This window comes from Cetorhinus maximus, chromosome 6, assembly GCF_964194155.1.
Source record: "Cetorhinus maximus chromosome 6, sCetMax3.hap1.1, whole genome shotgun sequence".
Taxonomy (NCBI): Eukaryota; Metazoa; Chordata; class Chondrichthyes; order Lamniformes; family Cetorhinidae; genus Cetorhinus; species Cetorhinus maximus.
The window spans coordinates 43,214,309-43,234,778 of record NC_135884.1 but is presented as its reverse complement, the minus strand read 5'-3'; the positions used below and the strand labels follow the sequence as shown (position 1 = coordinate 43,234,778).

Below are 20,470 nucleotides of genomic sequence, written 5' to 3'. Positions count from 1 at the left end.
GCTCACCAAGGTCATTAATATACATCAGGAAAAGCAAGAGTCCCAATACCGACCCCTGGAGAACTCCACTACAAACCTTCCTCCAGCCCAAATAATATCCATTGGTCATTACTCTCTGCTTCCTATTTTTCAGCCAATTTTGAATTTGCACAGGATTTGGGGTAGCACATAACATGCAAACTAGGAAAGTACATTGGCATAGCCCCTGTTGTTTGTGTCCTGTAAGGGTTAAAATGTAAAAGTCACTACCTTCTAGCTCAATAGGATTTAACACCCCCTCCACCAACCATACAGAGGTAAGTATGGAAACAGGTGAGCGTGAAAATTAGCATTGCTGGTCATTGTTGTTCTGCCAGCGATTTTGCTCAGGAATGGGGGAAAGTGGGACCTAGTAACCCACTCAATTCACATAATTGGCCAATTGATCTCATTAATGAGCTTGTTGTCAGTTCATCAAAGATCAGTTTGGAATTTTTGTTGGGGGGCGCTGCAGATGCACAATGTATCAGGAGCAGGTGGCAATGTGGTGGGGAGACACAATCATGGCCATGCCATTCAAATAGGTCAGCCCATGAGAGGGGCACTCAACCACCGGGTCACTGGTGCTAACGGGTGAGCCGTTTTAATGGAGCAAGTGATCTGTGTGTTTGTGTAGCGGAAGGTATAATAATCCTCCGGAGATCGTGAGACCAGAGAAGAGTCCACTAAGCATTGTGAGTGCAGCTGGACATTAATAAAATTTCTCAAGAGATCGGGGCAAATAGCTTTGAGGAGCAACATCCTCAGGGGCACATGCAGAGCTCTGGGCATGAGAGCAGAGGAGAGGAATGAGGGAGGGGTGGGGGTTGGGGTTGGTGTGGGCAGGAAGGCAATGCAGGCCATAGTCTGAGCGTCAAGTGTACTGCCGAAGAAGAAGTAACCTGGACATGTCAGAGAACCAGTGTTATAGGAGGCTGCGCCTATCTAGGCCTCTGGTCATAGATGTATATCCGTGTTGACAAAGACTTCAGACCTCGCAGCACTGATCGCCTTGCCCTGCCAGTAGTCATTAAAGTCACCGTGGCCTTGAATGTTTTCAATTCTGGCTCCTTCCAAGAACCAGCAGTGGACTTTGGTGCTCTTGAGCAGCAGCACATTGCATCTTGCAGATCACTGATGCCCTGCTTGCAAGAGCTGGATGGTTCATTCAATTTCAGACTAGTGGGCACAATTTCAGACTCGCAGACACAAAAGGCAGTCGGCATCGCCTCCATCACTGGATTCCCACAGGTACAGGGCATCATTTCCATGTGAGCATTAAAGCACAGAGTGAGCAGCAAATCATCAACAGGTAGGGCTTCCACTCCCTCAACATTCAGCTGGTCTGCAACCACAAAAGCTTTTAACCATGTGTGAACTCGCTATCCTGGCAGATACCATGATGACTTCAACCTCCACCAGTCTAGGGTGCCACAGCTATTTATGCCACCATACAAAATGCATGGATGGATTCAGGACAACTATAGTTACTACAGATGCTGGAAATCTGAAATGAAAACACAACCCTAAATGTTAAGTCTGTTTCTCTCCACAGATGCTGTCTGACCCGTCGAGTATTACCAGCAATTTCCGTTTTTATCCCTTTGAGAGATAGCTACTCACCCATTTACGTGACCTGGAGACAGAGGAACCAATGCCACCTGGTCAATTGGACAATCATTGAGCTGGCCATTGGGTTTCAGAAATGTGGCTCCGCTTCCTGGACTGGTTAGGTGGTATCCTGCAGGACACTCCCTCAAGGGTCTCTGTCTTTGTGATGGTCTGCTACACTCTCCATAACATGGTCCTCCAGAGAAGAGTGGACCTTGAAGAGGGTGAGGTGCTAGATCAACACAGATCATTGGAGGAGAAAGAGGAGGAGTAACATGCAGAACAGAGAAGTACCCGTGTTGCAGGGAGGTGGCTGTGACCTGATCAGGAGTTAAAGCTCACACCAATATGGTCTGAATGCCTAAGCTTCACCTGAACATTTCTCACGCAGCAGGGCTGTATGCTCTGGAACTCATTTGATCTGCCTCTGAGAACACATCCATTGAAGACACAAACTTTTACAGATCCACTCTTACCATCAATACACATCTGCCCAATGGTCTCAGTATCCCTATTCAAAGGCTGCTGCTTCCTTCCACCACTTCTTCCCGCTTTTCCAGTTTTGCCATTAAAGAACAGAAGCTCACAGGTCTGGGATCGTGGCTCAATATTTGCAGTGTTTGCAGTAAATCGCAAAGTGCACATTTACAAGTGAAATAAACCCCAGTGAAGCACTCGGTGCTGACTGATGCAGTGGCCTCTGCTCTGAGCTACTTCAATGAAGTGCTCCCCCTTGTGGTCTCCAAGGAGGTGGAGGCAGCCGCTTGCTTGCCTCTGCTTGCGGCCAAGATATACATGGTGGTCGACCTCATTGTGGAGGTGCCGGTGGGGGCATCTCCAGAGGCTGCTGCAAAAGCATCAATGCAGGAGCAGTCTCTGTTACAGGACACTGCTGCACAGATAGCCCCTCAGTCAGAGGGGCAAAGGAGGCCGATGATAATGATAGTGGACCTCTTCGTTGATTTCCTCAGCCTTTGGATGGGGCTCTGGATCACTGGAGAAGACCACCAGCTGGGTCACAACAAATATGCACTCCATGCTTCACTGCCACTGATGCTCGAGAGCGTTGCATGTCAGTATCCTTCTTCTGCATCTACACTGAGTGCTTCTGCAAATGGCTCTCCATGAGGTTGGCAACTCCCTCAATGGGGAAGCTCATACATTTAAAGCCATGAGGTGCACATGAGGTTTATAGACTCCTCCATTCTCAGCCCATGACCCTGTACTGCCGCAGGGAACTCTGACATATGGGTACAGGTCACACGCTGCAGGTCAAAGCAGAACCTCCTTGCTTCGGACTTCCAAGGCCCTCCATCTGAGCATGGCTGTGCCTGTCCTCCATCCTCTGAGGGGAACTGCCTATAGCAGCCTCAGCCTCTCTCACTGCACGTGAGGACCTACTGATGCCAATAAGTCCATCGAAGTGATGGTGCTGACTCTGCTGGTTTGGATTCTTGCCCCCACTGGTAATGCTTCTCCTCCACCCATCGCTGAGAAACAGGAGGGGGAAATCATGACAACTAGTCTGTGACAGCAGAACTCACTCCAGAGCTGAGGCTGTTGGATGGGGAGGAATACACTCCATCCTCTTTATATACAGAATTCAATATCTTTACATCCTCTCCTCCAGATATTCCCATCTCTCCATTGCCCACTTGGTCACATGGAGCAACCCTGGTGATTTCCACTGCACCCTCCTCCATAGCTGTGAGCATGGTAAACTGGGACACTCCATCTGTGCATGTCCCCTCCTGTGAATTCTGCAACTCCTTCTCCTGCAAGAATGTGTGTGTGTGTGTGTCTGTGAGAGAGAGAGAGAGAGAGAGAGAGCGTGAGAGTGAGAGATAACACCATGTTGGCCGCTCTCAACAATGCCGGTGGTGCTTTTAAATATAAAGCTGCATGCATCAGTGCTGCCAGGTTCTTAACAATGCTAAGGCTCTGAGCCTTTTTGAGGGGTCAGTAAGTACTTTGGGAACATATTTCTCCCGTGTTCTGGAGTACCATGCACTCTCAGGCTCCTCAGCTGGTGTAGCTGTTAGTGGCTGCAAGCCTGGAGGCCTGTTATCTGGGTCTAGTGTGGCACTCTCATTACCAGAGTGAAGGTCATTAAAGCTCTTTCGGCACTGCATTCAAGTCCCCCGAACGACACTTTGGAATGCTCATTATTTCTGCTACCTCGAGCCAGGCCTGCTCTGTCTGATTGGGTGGCCATCTCCTGCCAATGTCCAGAAACAACACATCTTCTCTCTCTCCAGATATTCACCATCACTCTCCATTTCCTGTCCTTGCTGCCACTGTCCCTATTATTCCACGGACTTCAAGTTTGCTGACAAGTCTATTGTGTGACACTTCATCAAATAATTGAACAGAAAGTTATTGTCCCTTATATTGTTCATTTAACCTTATACTAAAATCTAGATATTTGACTTGTGTTTTTTTTTAGATTCTCCTTTCTTGAGGCATTGATGTACTAATGTCTCATTCCATGGTTCTTGGCAGCCCAAGCCCTATGCTGAGGAGGATATCATAAGAGAATCTGATCCTGCCCTCATCTAGATGCATTATTCCAGCAGGAGTCACTGGATGGTAATCAGAAGGAGGAGCCCCATTGATTATTTCCTTATCCTTTTGCCAGGGTGTCACTGCAAATTGAAGCACATTATTGTTGAAGAAAAACCTTCAGATGCTGGAAATCAAACAAAAACAAAAAATGCTGAAAACACTTGGGCCAGTTAGCATTTAAGGAGAGATGAGTAACTGGAATATCAACAGGCCTGTTCTCTCCATTGATGCAGGTTGAGCTGAGTGTTTCCAGCATGTTCGATTTTTATTTTAACTCAGTTGTTCAGGCTGAGATCAGACAATGCAGCACAGAAACAGGAATCAAACCTACAACCTTCTGCTCAGTATAACTTCATCCAGTTGGGACTACCCTTGCATGGTTCCATTCTTATTTATCCAGTCTTAGCCAGAGTCACCTGCAATTACTTCTGTTCCCACTCTCTCTCCGCTATCCCTATCCTTAGCCCTCTCCTATTTTGTTTTGACATGCTACCTCTTGACAACATCATCCGAAAACACATTAGATCCCACATATTCACTGACGATAACCAGACCTACCTCACCATCACCTCTCTCGGACCCCTCCAGTGGCTCCAAATCATCAAGCTGTTTGTTCAGCATTTAGTGTTGAGTGAGCAGGTTTGCACCAACTAAACACTGAAAGGCTGAAGCCATTTTCTTTGGTCTCCGCCACAAACTCCATCCTCTAGCCAATGACTCCACCCATCTCCCTGGCAAATTTGGTGTTGCGTCTGACCACGAGATGAACTTCTGAATACATATCCGTGCCATTGTTAAGATTGCCTTTTACCACTTCTGTAACATTACCTGACTCTGCATCTGTTTCAGCTCATCTGCAGCTGGAATCTTCATCCATGCCGTTGTTACCTCTAGACTTGACTAGCCCAATACTATCCTGGTCAGCCTCCCTCCATAAACTTGAGTTTATTTAAAATTCTGTTGCTGGTATCTTATCTCACACTAAGTCTTCTTCACCCATCAGCCCAGTGTTTGGTGACCTGCACTAGATCCCGGCCTACAAAGCTTCAATTTTAAAATTCTCACCCCTGTATTTAAATTCTGAATGGCCTCATCCCTCCCTATCTCTCTAATCTCCTCCAATCATAGAACAGCCCAATATCTCTGTGCTCCTTTAACTCTGGTCTCTTGCCCTTCTCCTAACTTAATCGCTCCACCACTGGCAGCAATGCTTTCAGCTACCAAGGTCCCAATTCCCTCCCTAAACCATTCTGTCTCTCAACCTCTATTCTTTAAGACTCTCCTTAAAACTCTCTCCGGCCAAGCTTTTGGTCGCCTGTCCTAGTATCTTATGTGGCTTGTGTCAAACGTTGTTTGATAATGTGCCTTCAGACCTTTCACTATGTTAACGGTGTCGTATAAATGCAATTTGTTGTTGTTGTGCTCCACTGGGAATGGATTTACTGACTTTCCATCAAGGGATGTTGAATAATATTTTTAATCCAAAACTGCCAAGTTAAGTTGTTACAGGCTGTATAAAAAATCACCTGAAAAATCCCCATCTCAAAACCTAATTACAAATGAAAAATGTAGAGAACTGTGGAGAATATGGTCTTTTTCAGTAAAATTACTTCCTGTTAACATCCACAGTAATAACCTTAATGCAGTGCCAATCTGGTTTCTAAAGCAAAAAAATCATGTGTCATTGGGGCATGAAAGTGCAAAACTCAAGAACTCAACATTGCTGGTGCAGCTAAGTGGCAATGGTAACCAAAGGTATAAACTTTGGTAACTAAGTTCAAACACAGACACTGGATGAACCAGAAGAACGTGTTCAAAGCGTCTTACATGCTCAAATTCAGCTGACTATAAAGCGTACTTCATTCTTGCAGTTTCAGTACACTCTCAATCCTCTAAATTATCATCACCTCCACTACCTCAAGGGCAGCTGGGAGTGGGCAACAGATGTTGGCCTTGCCAGCAACGCCTATATCCGAAGAACGAATGAAAGGGGGAATATGTAATTCTGCCAATCCTGCCTCCTCTTACGGTGAAAGTCTTCCGGTTTGACAGAATTCCTGTCTTCAGATGAAACTCGCTGGCCTGCATCTCAGGGCCAGAGAGCTTACATTACCAGAACCCGTAATATTTTTAGGCCCCCACTTGTCACCCATTAGAATCACAGATAAAATACATCACTGGCCCTGAGGAAATTTAGGCTGATCCTATCTCTTCTGGTTGTAAGGTTCCAACACAAAACAAGGCTAGTTAGTTTCAGCCCAGTCCCAAACGGATTCAAGTCAAGTCCATAGTGCAAAACATTTCATTTATTGATTCACAGGAAGTGGGCATCTCTGGCAAGGACACCAATTATTGACCATCCCCAATTGCCCTTGAGAAGGTGATGGTCAGCCACCTTGAACTGCTGCAGTCCATGTTGTCAAGAGACTCCCACAGTACTATTAGGTAGGAAGTACCAGGATTTTGACACCGATGGCAAAAGAACAGTGATGCACTTCCAAGTCAGAGTGGTGTGTGACTTGGAGGTCGTGATCCCTTGTACCTGCTAATCTTGTCCTTTCTAGGTGGTAGAGGTTGTGCGTTTGGAAGGTGTTATTGAAGGAGCCTTGGCAGTTGTTGCAGTGCATCTTGTAAATGGTACACACTGCTGCCAATGTGCACTGGCGGTAAAGCAAGTTAATGTTTAAGGTTGTGGTTGGGGTGTTATCAGGCTGGCTGCACAGACAATGTGATCCCACAAAGAACAATCAGATAAATGCCCAGTTGCTCTATGTTTAGTTCTGTTGGTTGAGGGATATCTGTTGGACATGACACCTGATGACTTCACCTACTCTTCTTTGAATAGTGTTGCGGGATCTTTGATGCCTTCTATACCAAACTGTGTTGAAAGGCTACATCACGTGCTCATGTCTGAGGATGAATCCCAATATTTTATGGCAGATGCAAAACTTGAGCTAAAACTAATATTTAGACAAATACACACACGCACAAAATTAAAGAAAACATAGAATCCTTTATGGATCAGCTCTATCTAGTAAGTATTCCTGAAACACTGTTTCTAAACTTACATAATTTAATAGCTTGGCGGCTTGTTTTCCTAGTTATTTTGGTTTTCTAGAATTGACTTACAGCTGACAGATGGAAACAGTTTATGGTTTTACTAGACAGTGATTCAGCTCATTACTGTAATTATAACTTTAAAGCACAGCAATTTGTACTAGGCATGTACTGGCCATACTGTCAAACAGATTGACATTTATATCTGTTAAACTTGCAAATGTTACACATAATTTTCTTCAGAATATTCCAAGCTTTGTTACAAAGCACTTCAGAATATTAAGTTCTTCCTGCACATTTACATGGCATACCATAATGTGTGACTAAATCAAAAATAGGTGCAATAAAAGAAAATCAGAACCACAGAAGTTTACAGTACAGAAAGAGGCCATTTATCCCATTGTATCTTTGCCAGCTCTTTGCTAGAGCAGTTCAAAACTAATCCCAATGTCTCATGCTCTCCTCATAGCCCTGTATCTTCCTCCACTTCAGGTATTCAATCTTCTCTTAAAAGATGCAATGGTCTCTGCCTCAACCACTCCCTGCAAATACCAACAATCTTCTTTGTAAATATATTTCTTGCAACCCTTCTTTTTGCTCTCATAGTGACAACATAATGAACAATTGTTAATGATTCCCTAACCAGAGGATACAGTCTTTTCCTATTCACTCCATTAAAACACTTCATGTTTTTAAAAATTCTTTAATCTCTTCAGCAAAGCTCTACTCCAGTGGAAATGTTATATTTAATTAAATTATACTTATATATCTCAAACCTCTCCTTTTAACTACCGATTCATAATCCTGACATGATCCTCATGATTTTATGTCGTATGCTCTCTTCAGCTTTAATATCCTTTTTAAAATGTGGTGATAAAACTGTACAGCTGACTCTGTGTCCTAACCAAAGTTTCATACAACTTTATCATTACTTCTTTATTCTGTATTCAAGCCATTTTCTATGAAGCTGAAAATGCGGTTTATTTTATAACTTTATCTACCTGCACTTGGACATTCAAAGAAATATGTGCTGAAACCCCAAGGTGTCTGTTCAGCCACACACTTAGTATTTTTTCATTTAGCATATACCTCCGTTCTTGGTTTATCCTACCAAAATGTACTACCTCACACATATTCACCAGCAGGAGGGCTGGGAGCGAGAGAACTCAGATTTAAGATCATTGACAAAATTGGCAGGTGAATATTGAAGAGAATTGTCTTTAAGCACAGTGAGTTGTGATGATCTGGAATATACTGCCTGCAAAGATGGTGGAAGCAGACTTAATAACAACTTTCAAAAGGGAGTTGGATATATAATTGAAACAGGACATTTTACAGGGCTATCGGGAAAGAGTGCAACTAGTTGCAGAGCCCTTCCAAAGAGCTGACTCAGAAATGATAGGTTGAACTGCCTCCTTCTGTGCTGCATGATTCCATCGAATTACATCTGCTACAAGGTTACTCACTTCACTTTATCCACCTTCCTGGCCTTTTACAGTCCTCCTTAACATTTGCTAACTTTCCATCTTTGTGACATCAGCAATTTTTGGCACTGTGTTCCCTTATGCCCGAGTCCAAATCATAGATGACTCTCTTCAGAGCTAAAGAGAAGTAAAAATGTGATGAAATTTATACTGTTTAAGGGGGTGGAGCACGTGAAGCTGAATAGAAGGCCAGCGATAGGTGGGGACAAAGGAGAGATTGGCGAAGATGTCATGAGCAAAAGGACAAAGGGGGTATTAATGGTAGTAGTAAGGGTTAAAGGAGGTGCTAATAATGGCATTAAGGTAAGAAATCAGAATGTGCTTTTCATTGAGAACTGTCGGCGTGACATTGGCCATTTCAATTTCTTTGCTCCTCTCACCCACTCTAACCTGTCTCCTTATGAAGTTGCCGCACTCCGTTCTCTAAGGTCCAACCCTGACTTTGTCATCAAACCTGCCGACAAGGGTGGTGCTGTTGTTGTCTGACTTACTGATCTCTACCTCGCAGAAGCTGAGTGCCAACTCTCAGACACTTCCTCCGACCTCCCCCTGGACCATGACCCCACCACCGAACATCAAGCCATTGTTTCCAGGACTGTCACTGACCTCATCTCCTCTGGAGGTCTTCCATCCACAGCTTCTAACCTCATAGTCTCCCAACCCTGGACAGCCTGCTTCTACCTCCTCCCCAAAATCCACAAACAGGACTGTCCCGGTAGACTGATCGTCAGCCTGTTCCTGCCCCATGGAACTCATTTCTTGACTCCGTTCTCTATCCCCTTGTCCAGTCTCTTCCCACCTACATACGTGATTCCTCGGATGCCCTTTGTCATATCAACAATTTCCAGTTCCCTGGCCTTAACCACTTCCTCTTCACCATGGACGTCCAATCCCTCTACACCTCCAACCCCCACCAGGATGGTCTGATGGCTCTCCGCTTCTTCCTTGAACAGAGGTCCGAACAATCCCCATCCACCACCACTCTCCTCCGTCTGGCTGAACTTGTTCTCTCACTGAACAATTTCTCCTTAAACCTGTCTCACTTCCTCCAAATAAAAGGTGTGGTTATGGGTACCCACATGGGCCCCAGCTATGCCTGTCTCATTATGGGGTATGTGGAACATTCCTTGTTCCAGTCCTACTCAGGCCCTCTCCCACAACTCTTTCTTCAGTACATCAATGACTGTTTCGGTGCCGCTTCATGCTCTCGTTTGGACCTCGAAAAATTGATAAATTTTGCTTCCAATTTCCACCCCTCCATCACCTTCACATGGTCCATCTCTGACATTTCCCGTTTCTTCCTTGACCTCTCCGTCACAATTTCTGGTGATAGACTGTTTACCAATATTCATTACAAGCCCACCAACTCCCACAGCTACCTTGACTACAGCTCCTCACACCCTGCTTCCTGTAAGGACTCCATCCCATTCTCTCAGTTCCTTCACCTCCATCACATCTGTTCTGATGATGCCACTTTCCAAAATGGCGCTTCTGACATGTCTTCCTTCTTCCTTAACCGAGGTTTCCCACCCACTGTGGTTGACAGGGCCCTCAACCGTGTCCGATCCATCTCCTGCGCCTCTGCCCTCACACCTTCCTCTCCCTCCCAGGGCCACAATAGGGTCCCTCTTGTCCTCACTTTTCATCCCACCAGCCTCCACATTCAAAGGATCATCCTCTGCCATTTCTGCCAACTCCAGCATGATGCCACCACCAAACACATCTTCCCCTCATACTCCCGTCAGCATTCCGTAGGGACCGTTCCCTCGAGACACCTGGTCCACTCCTCCATCACCCCCAACACTTCATCCCCCTCCCACAGCACCTTCCCATGCAGCCGCAGAAAGTGCAACACCTGCCCCCTTGCCTCCTCCCTCCTTACCGTCCAAGAGCCCAAACACTCCGTTCAAGTGAAGCAGCATTTCACTTGCACCTCCTTCAATTTGGTTGACTGCATTCGCTACTCCTCAACATTAGAGAGACCAAACGCAGACTGGGTGACTGCTTTGTCGAACACCTTTGGTCCAGACCTTCCTGTCGCTTGCCATTTCAACACCATCCTGTTCTCATGCCCACATGTCTGTCCTTGGCCTGCTGCAATGTTCCAGTGAAGCCCAACGCAAACTGGAGGAACGGCACCTCATCTTCCGACTAGGCACTTTACAGCCTTCCAGACTTAACATTGAGTTCAAATGCTTCAGGCCATGAACTCTCTCCACAATCCTCACCCCTTTTTTTACCCCCTTTTTTCAATATTTGTTATTATTTTTTAATTTTTATTTTTTATGTACTTATTTTTAATTGATTTATTTTCATTTTTATTCATTGTTTTATCCCCACCTTTTATCCTATTTTCGATCTTTTTTCCCACGATCGTCCCCTCCCCCTACCCCAACCCCACAAGGGCCATCTGTCACTTGTTCATGTTGTTCTTTCCAGGGTGCTTACCCTTGTCCTGCTATTATCACATTCTGCTTTCTTACCTTAATGCCACTATCAGCACCTCCTTTAGCCCGCACCACTACCATTAACAATCCCTTTGTCCTTTTGTTCATGACATCTTTGTCAATCTCTGCTTTGTCCCCACCTATCGCTGACCTTCTATCCAGCTTCACCTGCTCCACCCCCCTTAAACAGTATAAATTTCATCACATTTTTACTTCTCTTTAGCTCAGAAGAGTCATATGGACTCGAAACGTTAACTCTGTTTTTCTCTCCACTGATGCTGTTGGCCTGCTGAGTTTTTCCAGCATTTTCTGTTTTTGTTTCAAATTTCCACCATCTGCAGTATTTTGCTTTTATCCAAATCATAGATTCCTGGGGCACATCATTTCCAAACTTTCTCTAATCTGAATGCCCATTTGTCCTAACTCTTTGCTTCCTTTCTGTTAACAAACTTTTTATCCATGCTGTTACATTCCTTCTAATATCATTTGCTTCAATTTTTCAAACAAGCCTCTTGTGAGACACCTTGTCAAATGTGCTTTGAAAATCCACATACACTGAATCTACTGCATTTCCTTAATCCATCCAAAATCTGCTACCTCTTCAAAAAAACTTACATTTGCCAAATGTGGCTTGCCCTTAACAAACCTGCATGAATTACCTTTTATTAACCCATGTATTTCTAAATGTTCACTCATTTTACATTTATTATGGACGTAAGGACATAAGAAATAGGAGCAGAAATAGACCATATGGTGCATCACGCTTGCTCCACCATTCAGTATGTTCTTAACTGGTCTTCTGCCTCAGCTCTACTTTCCTGACCACTCCCCATTTCCCTTGATTTCTTGAGAGATCTAAAAATCTATCTATCTAGTCTTGAATATACTCAACGATGGAGCATCTACAAACTCTGGGGTACAGAATTTAAAAGATTCCCAAGCCTCTGAGTGAAGAGATTTTTCCTCATCTCAGTCCTAAAAAACTGACCCTTTATTCTGAGGCTGTGCCCCCGTGTTCTGGATTCCCCAGCCAGCAAAAACAACCTCTCAGTGTCTAACCTGTCAAGCCTCTTCAGACTCATAGGTTTCAATGAGATCACCCATCATTCTTCTAAACTCCAGAGATTCTGGAGTTGGCTGACCAACATTAGACAAACTAGTCAATGTTACTATAGTTACCCAGTTTATCTTTCTCTTCCTTCTTGCACAACAATGTTATACTAGTTGCCCTCCAATTAAAAGGAACAATTCCAAGTTTTAATAATATTTTTAGCCCTGAAATGTAATGGTCAAAACCTCTGCCATCTCCTGACTTCCTTCAAAAGTCTAGGCTGCATGATATCAGGATCCAGTGACTTTACCATCTCACATTCTGCATTCTTTTCAGGACCATTTCTCTTTCAACAGTTATCTAATGATCATTGCTTCATATCTTCTTCTAGAACAGATACGTTTATCAGTTCCAACCTCATTTACAATCACCGATAATCAGTCATCAGCCTGAAACACTAACCCTTGCTTCTCTCTCCCCAGGTGCAGCCTGATCTGCTGAGTCTTTTCAGCATTTTCTGTTTTTATTGCAAAATGTTTTCAGTCTCCACAAGTTTTTAATCTTCTCAGCACTACAACATTCTATATTCCTCACTGTTGCTAGCTGTATTTAAATTATACCTCCCGTTTAAGGTGCAATTTTGCTTTAATTAATCCAAATAACTTTATTCTTTGATACACCCCCTTTTCACCCGATATGAATATTTTTGTTTTGCAGTCTATCCATCTCACATTTGAAGATTTTCTAATGATGATCAATTGATATTTTGTATAATATTTTTGCCGATTACATTAGCCAGATCCCTTTATTATGTTGCTGAACTTTGCTTTTCTCCAGTCCTTACCTTTGACTCTTTGTTAACCTTTTCCATTCTTACGTTCAGCCTAATGATGCTGTTGTCATTATTTCCCAAATGTTCTCCTGCTCTCAAATCAGCTCCATTTCATTTCCAAGTAACTAAATGAAACAAAATTCTTGGACTAGAAAGGTACTAATTTAGGAAGCAATTTTTAACACTCTATAAACCTTTCAAAATAGAGTTGGTAGCAGCCCTGCCTCTGAGCCAGAAGCCCTGGGTTTGAGTCCCACCCCAGGACTTGATGGCCAGGGAAGTTGTGTTCATAAACACGGCCAAACAGGTTGAGTATCTACCTGCGAATCATTCCAATATGGTGCTGGCAGGCTGGGAGAAATTCCTGGTGAGCCAAGGGGAGGATCTTCTGGTTGGCGAGCGAGGGTGGGGCCCTGCTTGCCGACGCGTAAAATGCGCTGGATGACATTGGGTGGAACTCCTGATGTCACCCCGTGTCATTTCCAATTTCAGGTCGGCGGGGGCGCAGCCAACTCAGCTGTGTGCCCTCCAACCTGTCAACGGCCAATTGAGGCCATTTGAAAAATAATTATCATTAATGGACCTGCCCGTCCAACCTTAGGGTTGGCGGGAAGGCCGGGAGCCCTGGCAGGCTTAAGAAAAAGCATGAAACCTCATCCATGGGTGGGATGAGGTTTCATGAGTGTCTTTAAATACTTAATAAAGGTTTCAGTAAAAGTGATGGACACGTCCCAACTCATATGACAGTGTCACATGAAGGGACATGTCAGGGAAATTTTATCATTTGTTTAACATTTTTTAATTTGGAGCCGATCTCTCTGAGGCAGCACTTAGCCTCAGGGGGGTCAGTGCACTCTTTCGTGTGCATGCGCGAAAGAGCGCACTCTCAGCTGAAGGAATTCCCCCCCACTGCCTGCACAGGCTGACGTCACGCCGGGCGGGCCTTAATTGGATCGCCCACGTAAAATGGTGGCGTGCCTCCAATCGGAGGCGCACCTGCCAGTGCCCGCTCCTGCACTTCCCCCCCAACAGGGGAAAAATTTTTCCCCAAGTGACAGAAAGAACATTTGGGCCTCTACCATCACTATCCATAGCTCCAGACCATAACATGCTTGTAAAAGTGCATGTTGCCACAGCAATTCAGATTTCGAGTGAACTGTGACATGTCACCACCATAAGCCATTCCGTATTTTGAACACACACACACAAGCATTATTCTTGTATTTCTCGGGATATTGTTCTTACATATCTCTCTGAACTGTCTGCAAATTACCCTCCACTTTATCTCCATTATTGGTATCCTCCAATGAATACCTAGAACTGCTGAAAAGGGATATATCCAGGCCGAATATAGAAAAGCATTAATTCACTGAGAGAGTCAGTTTTTAAAATAACACACCAAAGGAGATGTTATGTGCAAGGAGCTTGGATTTAAGATTAAATAGCGCCAGCATTTTGAAGAGTAACCTATCATCAATTACAATTGTCAGGGCATCAGAAAGGCAGACTAAATGGATCTCTTGTCTTTTGTGGGCTAAAGATTTTCTGAGTACCTATGACAGGAAAGACTTTTGTATGCAAAATTTTTATAACAATGCAAGAGAATTTCTGGGTGGTGTTGGATCACAGGGCATGCTGCTTTAAAATAGTAGACAGGCAATGTTACTCTCAGTGTGTTATTAGGGGCATGGATTTATATTGATTAAACATATTAATCTACATTTGTATCAGAGTAACTTCAGAATTACTATTATCCTTTCATTCAAATTCTACATTATTTGCATATTTAGGCAGAGACTAGAAATCAATGGAGTTTATTGGTGCTAAAGGTCAGTTTAATAATGTAGTTGTTATCTCTTACCATGTCACAGATAGTTAAGAGAACAAAACACTATATTCCATTTTAAAAAAAAAGACTTGGACAATCTCAAGACATCCCAAAGCACTTGCCAGACAATGAGGTAAGTTTGAGGTGTAGACACTATTGTAATATCAAAATCACAGCCGCTAATTTCCACACAGCAAGTTCCCATAAACAGAAAACTGACAACGACCAGATATTTTTCTGTTATTAATTGCGGGATAAATATTGGCCAGGGCACCAGGATAACTCCCTTGCCCTTCTCTGAAATAATGCCATGGTATCTTATACATCCACCTGAGGAGGTAGACAGAGCCTCAGTTTAACTTCTCATCTGAAAGATGGCACCTCCGACTCTCTCAGTACTGCATTGGAGTGTCAGCCTAAGTTTTTGTGCTCGAGTCCTGGAGTGTGACTTGAACCCACAACTTTTTGTCACAGAGATGAAAATGCTACCAACAGAGCCACAGGGGTCACCTATACATGGTACTATTTTCTTTTCACATAAAATATCTCCAGAGAATTAACCGAGTTTTGTCGAGACTCCCAATAGCTCTTCTGCCCTCCCAAAATAACATTTCAATTCCTCCTTGCTGTCTCACTGCAAACAATGTCACTCTGTTTGAGAGGCTATTTACCAAGATTGTAACAATGTAATTTCAAGGCACATTTTGGCTATCTGTTGATGACAAGAAATTCAACATTTTTCTTTGAGATTTAGTGACACCACAGCTGATGAGAAAGAGTAAGAGCTGAAATAAACAACACTGTTAAAAGTAAAGGCAAAACACGGCGGATGCTGGAAATCTGAAACAAAAACAAAAAGTGCTGGAAAAACTCAGCAGCTCTGACAGCATCTGTGGAGAGAGAGACAGAGATAACATTTCAAGTCTGTACGACTCTTCTACAGCATCTGTAGAAGACACATACGGACTGTTAAAAGTAGCCGGAGTTACACTTGTACAATCAGAAAAATCAATTCTTAGTAAACTTCTCCTGCAGGAATTAATCTTTTCTCATTTTGTTTTCCATCTGGGTGACATTAAGTGATGCAAACCACAAAGCTCTTCCGAGCCTTGGTGATGGATTTTTGAATCTGGCCCAATGAACTGTCATGACAAATACTTGAAGGGGAAAGAACATCAAGAGGGAGTAGTATCTGTTCAAAGTAGTGCCCTTATTGTGTATTAAAAAAATACCTGTACATTATAATCAAAATCTTACATCTCGTACATTCATCACATTTGAAATGACACAGCTGTTGAACTGGAAAGTCTCATATTACTTGTGCCCGATTGGCTCTAGGATCGCTTTCATAAAGTAGCACCAAGTCATAAAACAGAGAACCTACCACTGAACAAACAGCAAATTGAAAAAGAAAGTTAGTCTTTTCCTGCTGTTTTATTTATATGTGGCCCACGAGACTCCATGATATGAACCTAAATGGTCCATGAAGTCAAAAAGCTTGGATGTTCATTTCCGAGACTTTCATTTCCCTTTAATATTTTGGCCCCTTGCCCAGGTGTCTGTGGTGAAATAGACAACTACCCCTCTATTTCTGCAGTGACCAAACTAATGTCCATTTCCGTATTTCATCTGTGTGTTTGTATAGGGGGTAGTTAGCTGGGAGTACATAACTGCGAGATAAGGACATTGTTGGAGACAATGAGGTTTTATGGATGTAAAAATGCCAATTGACAAGAGAAAAGATAAATAGGTTACAATTGCTGTTGCCTTAAATGGTCTCAACATACTACACCATTCCCAATAAATTGTGCTTGGGTATTTTCATGTTGTGCAACATGAAAACGTCCATGCATTGTATAAAACATCTGAAGGTGCCAGTGATTCACTTATAATTAATTACAAGGATAGTGACTTATCATAAAGCCACGGCTGAGTTGGTAACACACTTGCCTCTGAATCACAAAGTTTCAGGTTCAAGTCCCACTCCAGGGCTTGAGCACAGCGATCAAGGCTGATACTCCAGTGCAGGACTGAGGGAGCATTGCCCTGTCAGAGGTCTTCAGATGGGACGTTAAACCGAGGCCCTGTCCGCCTGTGCTCATGGATGCAAAAGATTCCATGGCATTATTTCGAAGAGCAGGGGAGTTATTCCCAGTGTCGCGGCCAATATTTATCCCTCAAACAATATCACAAAAAAAAAATGATCTGGCTATTATCATGCTGTTGTTTACACAAGCTTGCCGAGCACAAACTAGCTTCTGCATTTCCTACAACAGTGACCACACTTCAAAAGGTACTTATGTAGCTGTAAAGCACTTTAAGACGTCTGGTGGTTGTGAAAAGTGCTTTATAAATGCAAGTCTTTCTTTGTTTTCTTTTTTCAAAGGTATATATTGCATCTAAATCTGGATAATGCTGAATTCACTAACAATCTTCGGAGATACAATTATTTCTGCAAATTAACTGGAGCAATATAGCTCTCACAGTTGTTTTTAACAATTGTGCAGTTTTTCTACTGGCATCAAAACCTTTTTTACACTACTTCCAATTTAATAAAAGAACGTCAGGAGGGAAATCAGGAAGAGATCGTAACTGGGAAAGGAAATCAAAAGGATGATATGTTTCCATTTGTATGTAAGTATGACAAAATATTGCACACATCCTGCACAATGCACACGTCTAACTTGCATAACAGTTAGGGTTTAATAAATAGAGAACAAAAAACTTGCATACAATTTTGTCCATGCAAGTCACATACATGTGCACTTGACCTTAATGGACTTGTGTTCGTATTTGTCAGATCCAAGCTTTCAACAGTACAGGGGTTTCGCAATTATTTGTAACTGTTTCTACGTCTTTTATGGATGTTAGAAAGAAGATAATATTCAGAGGGGATAAAAAAAAGAAAGAGCTGTGTTTTCTTGTACATATAAGCAGGAAAAATATTGATCTGTTATATATTGTACTAATGTTCCCATGAAAAAGGAAGTCAGGCGCATTGTGAGATGGACTGTTAATCCACCTTCAACCAACTATCCACCACCAATCTAAGTTAGTTTCAATCCCGGTGTATTTGCTGCCAACAAAAATTACTTTGCAAAAGAGAGTCTAAACCAATCTAACTTTCCTCCTCCTCCCTCAGCTCCTTTAAGATCCATCTTAAAACTGTCTCCTTGGTCAAACTTTTGTTTACTTCTCCGGCCATCTCCGCCTTTATCTTGGCCTCTATTTTTACCTGTTGATGCCTCCGCAAAGTGCTTTTGTTAATTTTTCTACAATAAAGGCACTATATAAATCCAAGTTGATGATCTTATTATGATTGATTACTCTGTAAAACACATGTTAAAAAAATTACAGTCAACTCCCCATGTCCTATTTTTCCATGGAACACTGAAAGTTGACTATAAATCAGTTAACATTTATTTTTTCAATGAATTCAATCACTTAAATAATATACAGAGTTATTGGGCTCCTGCTTTTATAGAGTAGGTTTGGGAATTTATATTGCAAAAGATGATCACTTAGTAAAAGGGCTCTGAGCAGATATTGGAAAAGCATCCATTCTCATTCCCACATTAATTCACAGAAGTGTTGCATAAAAACCAATGCTTAACTGTGGTAACTTAATTTAAGCCACACTATGACAAAACTGCAATTCTAAGATACTTATTCACAACAAGGCTGTTTCAATAACAAATATTGATATCATAAATTGCATCCCAATGTAGGATTCAATGGTGATTCTAATTTAAATATCATTCTAAAATCAGCTGGGTGTGCAACACACGTTGAAATACAACATTGTGTTTGGAGTCTCCAAACCAAACTATTAAGAAATCCAGACAGGTAGAGTTTCTGCTTTCCTAACATAGCATGCACACACTCTCCCCATAGGGGCAAACCACACTCACCCAAGTCCAGAGATCTAAGAAGTAGACTGGTAGACCTAAGTTTCACGGACCACCCACCCACCCAGCCACCAACCCCCAACCCCCACTCCCCCTGCCCCTGACACCACCCCCCGCAGCAGATACACACCAGTAAGCTTCAAATTGCTTACCCAGCTAAGATGCACTCTACATACTAGGCCACTGGCATGCAGCACTATTTGGAGCTGAATGGGAAGAATTTCAGCATTTAACAAAATTCTATACAACTATAGATTTGCTTGCCATGGATATTAGAACATGAAGTTGACCACAGAGTGTCAACTCAATTTCAATTTTCCATTCAAGGGACATCATCTTGAAGTCACAATGACCTCACTCTGTTGTTTAAGATAGGGGAGAGAGGGAAATATAGACCAGTTAGCCTAATATTTGTTACCAGGGAAATCATTCAACTCAATAATTAAGGATAGAGTGACTTAACACCTTGAAAACTTTCAGAAGATTGGAGAGGGCTAGCATGAATTTGTAAAGAGTGCATCATACCTGATGATCCCGATTGATTCTTTTTGGAAAATGTGACGAAAGGAGTGGACAGGGGAAGGTCCGTGAATGTTATTTATATAGACTTCCAGAAAGTAGGTACTGAAATCTCTCATAAAGGACTGGGAGCTAAAGTTGAAGCTCTTGGAATTGAAGGCAAATTATTGACCTGATTTGGAAGTTTACTAAGTGGTAGGAAGAGAGTTGAGGTAATGAACAAGTACTTTAATTGGCAAGATGTGGCTAGTTATGTTGACTAGTGGTGTCCTGCAAGGATCTGTGTTGGGCTCTCAGCTATTTACCATACTTATTAACAAATTGATGGGATAGAAAGCCACAGATCCAAATTTGCCGATGACACAAAGTTAGGCACATTGTAAGTGGTGTAGATGGAAGCGTAAAATTACAAAGCAATATTTACAATTTTAGTGAATGGACAAAATCAGATCAGGCATGATCCTATTGAACGGCGGAGCAGGCTTGAAGAGCCAAGTAACCTACTCCTGCTCCAAATTCGTATTCTAGTCCTCTACGAACATACAAGGGGGTAAAAGTCATGCTTCTGCAATTCAAAGTCCTGGTTAGACTATATCATACCTTAGGAAGGATATATTGGCCTTGGAGGGAGCACAGCATAGTGGGAACGGTATGGGCTTGGATTGGGCGTGTTTCACAACTCAGCCGATTCTCCACGCGATGGACTTCAACGGAGCATAAAAATTAGGTGGTGTGTAAAATGGTTGACCTGAACTGCCCTTTTCCCCCAGGCAGGTTTGCTTAATACTGGGGGATTAGTTTCACTAAAGAAATATTATCATGTTAGCTAACTCTGATGTGGTTCCTTAAGGTGAAAAGAAAGTAAAGCCTTACCCAGAAATCCCTTGCATCTTCCAGATGTTGCTTAAGACTGGTAAGACCTTTCCACTGGCAGTGGTGGTACCTGTCTGTATCAAAGAATAGTGCAGATCAGATTTCAAGAAGGAACACAAGCAGTAAATCAGTTATCTCAATAGCTTCCTTCTTCATGCCACAATATGATACTTGTACCTTGTTTAAACTCTGAGTGAATTGTTCCTCTGTCAGTAATCTGCTACAGGATACTCTTCCTATCAAAAGGTACTTTGTGAATCTATGAACCTAATAGACT

General features: G+C 42.8%; 1 protein-coding gene across 3 annotated transcripts in view; it reads right to left on the bottom strand.

Moving 5' to 3' along the window:
- slc25a26 (solute carrier family 25 member 26) overlaps window positions 1-20,470 on the bottom strand; it is a 218,451-nt gene that overhangs the window by 4,082 nt on the left and 193,899 nt on the right. For 2 of the 3 annotated variants that reach the window (XM_078543675.1, XM_078543674.1), the window contains exon 9: window positions 20,194-20,267. In XM_078543675.1, the coding sequence (XP_078399801.1) occupies window positions 20,194-20,267 (74 nt within the window). Of the gene's footprint in view, window positions 1-7,278; window positions 7,794-20,193; window positions 20,268-20,470 lie in introns of those variants that run through there. The other variant, XM_078543676.1, reaches the window with a different exon arrangement.